Below are 2,875 nucleotides of genomic sequence, written 5' to 3'. Positions count from 1 at the left end.
TATTGGTTAAGTGATTCGTGTGGAATGTTTGGTGCAGCGGATAATAAAAGTTCAAAGGATATGTTTCTTCGAACTTGCAGTGCAGAGTCATTGCGCTTAATATGGGTGCGCTGATTGCTGGCGCGCAGCACAGAGGGCTGTTTGAGGAGCGACTGAAAGCGGTCTTGAAGGAAGTGAAAAAGTCGAAGATCCCAATTATATTGTTCACCCAAGACACTTACACGGTCTTGGGTGCCGGTGCAACTAAAGAGGGTGTAATGGATGCAGCAAACATCCTGAGGCCGATATTGTCGAGAGGGGAGTTGTGGTGCATTGAAGCGACAATACAAAAAGTGTGTTGAGAAAGACGCTGTATTTAAGAAACAATTTCAGTAGTTCTACGTCGCAAAGCGAAAAGGACACTCAGTACATCATGAGAGGCATCATAGAGAAGTATAAAAACCACCATATACTGAAATACACTGATTCGGCTGTTGTTATAGCTGTCAAAGAATGACATTGATACAAACTTCTTGCCATATAAGCAATCGATTTGGTCATTAGGCCTGTGTAATACTCTTTACACAAAAAACTCACAACCAGAGGAGGTCGACAACTTGGAAAGAAAAGACACACAACTGACAGTTAAGAAGATCGCAAATGAGGGAGCTGAAGCAGACAACAAGTGATCTTGAGGTTGCCGCAGACTTGAAGTATTGTGCCATTCCAGAGGCAGAGAAGCGACGCACAAAATTGAAGAACCAGACAAAAGAGACATCGGTGTTGTCGTCGTAAGTGACCCTACAGCCTATTGAAGATGTGGGGCAAATGGACAAGCAACTTATTAAGCAGAATGACACAGACAGAGCGAAAAGACAAGACTCCTTAAACTTGGTGACGAGCCGCACAAAAGAATTGTAAGGCAGGACGAGGCTGTGACTGCAGTCTCTGAGGCCATTCTGAGAAGCACAAGTGGTCTTGGCTCAGACAAGCGACCGATTGGGCCATTCATTTTTTTGTAAATTTACCCTCATTTACGATGAGGGTAAACAATCGACAAAAGCGGTCAAAAGAAGCCCATACAGCGTTGTTCTGTTTGATGAGTCAAAAAGGCGCACCAGCATATGTTTAATGTGTTGCTGCAGGTGCTCGATGACTGGCGTCTTATAGATGGAAGAGAATAACAGTTGACTTTAATAACACGGTCAACTTCTTCATGTGCGTGTTGTTCGACTGTTTGTAACTCTTAGCAGCTTGTTCTCGAAATTCCAACTCTGTGTTTTACTCAGACATATTGTCTTCAAGTTTGTCACATTCGCCTTGTATTTCGCCAAATTAAGTTTTTGTTTTGGTTAATTCTTCTAATGCAACCTTAAAGTATTAACCAACTTTTATTTAGCCAGACGGGTTTTTTCACGAGTTTCAGTTATAATTGAGATAATGGCAATATACTTCTTATTTTTTCTCTGATCAATTGGGTCTTTGTTTACTCTTTTTTCTTTAGGTTAAGTTCAGTTAAACCGTTCTTGAATTTTTTATGGTTTATTGTTTTCGAGCTCTTTCTTAATGATAATAATAAATAAAATATGGGGTTGACCTTTCCCATCCTCACCCCGTCTATTTTAAGAAAAATCGGGGTATTTTTTTGTTAAAAATATTCATTTTTGTTATTCGAAACATTCCAAAAATGTTTTAAATACTATAATTTTTAATTTTTGTTATTTATTTATTTTATAATAACAATTTATTAAATGTATAGTTTCTTAGATTTGTTATCAGAAATAACAAGAAACTAAAGATGTGTTATTCATAAAAAAAATGTTCAATATTATATCATGTAATAAATTTATAATTTATAATTCAAAATATTATAATTATCAATTTGTTTATTCAACCACGTTTGAACCAAACAATACCACAATATTCACTTAATTAATGATTATATTAGTTACCTGCTTGGAACCCGTGTTTGTTTTAAACGGACAATTTTGTTTATTATAACCAGACATTTTACAAACACTACACAATTTCACATGTTTCACTTTATCATCGTTTTCATCCTTTCTTGGTTTTTTTGAAAAATCGCACTTTTCAACACAACCAACCATTTCCTGGGGCATAAACCAACTTGATGTTGTCTTCTCGGGTCTATCAAATTATCACAGAAAGAGCTTTTTCTTGTAACAATGGAAGTTAAAGATACTATCGTATTGGTGACAGTTTCGGTTATTGTATTACCAATTTGTTGAACCAGAATCTGACACGATTCTTTCTGCAGAGGAAGTTCTTGACAATGTCCCAAAAAAGAAAAAAATCGTTTTCTTGTAAACTTATCTCTTTTGATGAGAGGTACCACAGCATCCAATTGATTGTGTATGTCGTTGTGATTTATTGCCTTTTCTTCCTCGTATTCCTTTTTACACACCTTCTGATGTGTAACCTTTTTGTAACAATTTGAACTGAAAACTTCATTAGAAAAAGCACTTACAGATATTGGATATATCGACCTTTCAACACAATATTTTAAAATATGAATACACGGAACGTGTTCACATTTGAAAACAGGACAAGAGCAGTTTGTATCATTATACTCCCCGTCAGTAATAGGTGCAATTATTGTGTTTATGTTGATATATAAAAAACACAATTTGTTTACTATCGTAGATGTCAAAAGTGGCAACAGACTTGGTGGAATTAACAATTGAGCTTTTTCAATGTGTTCTAATTCGTCTGAACAGCCATTCAAAACAAATCGTCTGCTATCTGTTACTATCGTCCTTGCTATTTCAACAAGCGAAGCCTCCCTGTTACCAAACTTTTGCTTGAAGTTACCAAAATACCCTTCAATGTGATTAGTTGTCCTAGTTTGTGTATCCATCATCACAACAGATGGCAG

At 36.2% G+C, this 2,875-nt stretch overlaps 1 protein-coding gene across 1 annotated transcript; it reads left to right on the top strand.

Annotated features, from left to right (window-relative positions):
• Nucleotides 1–101: 101 nt before the first annotated feature.
• EIN_189680 (chaperone Clpb, putative) lies at nt 102–668 on the top strand (the record flags this gene model as incomplete). Its single annotated transcript, XM_004257051.1, has 2 exons — nt 102–332; nt 492–668. The coding sequence occupies 2 exons, from the start codon at nt 102–104 to the stop codon at nt 666–668; spliced, it is 408 nt and encodes a 135-aa protein (XP_004257099.1).
• Nucleotides 669–2,875: the final 2,207 nt, after the last annotated feature.

This window comes from Entamoeba invadens (assembly GCF_000330505.1).
Source record: "Entamoeba invadens IP1 unplaced genomic scaffold scaff_1105074726207, whole genome shotgun sequence".
Lineage (NCBI taxonomy): Eukaryota > Evosea > Mastigamoebida > Endamoebidae > Entamoeba > Entamoeba invadens.
Note: the sequence above shows the minus strand (reverse complement) of the source record. Positions and strands in the feature narration are given on the sequence as shown.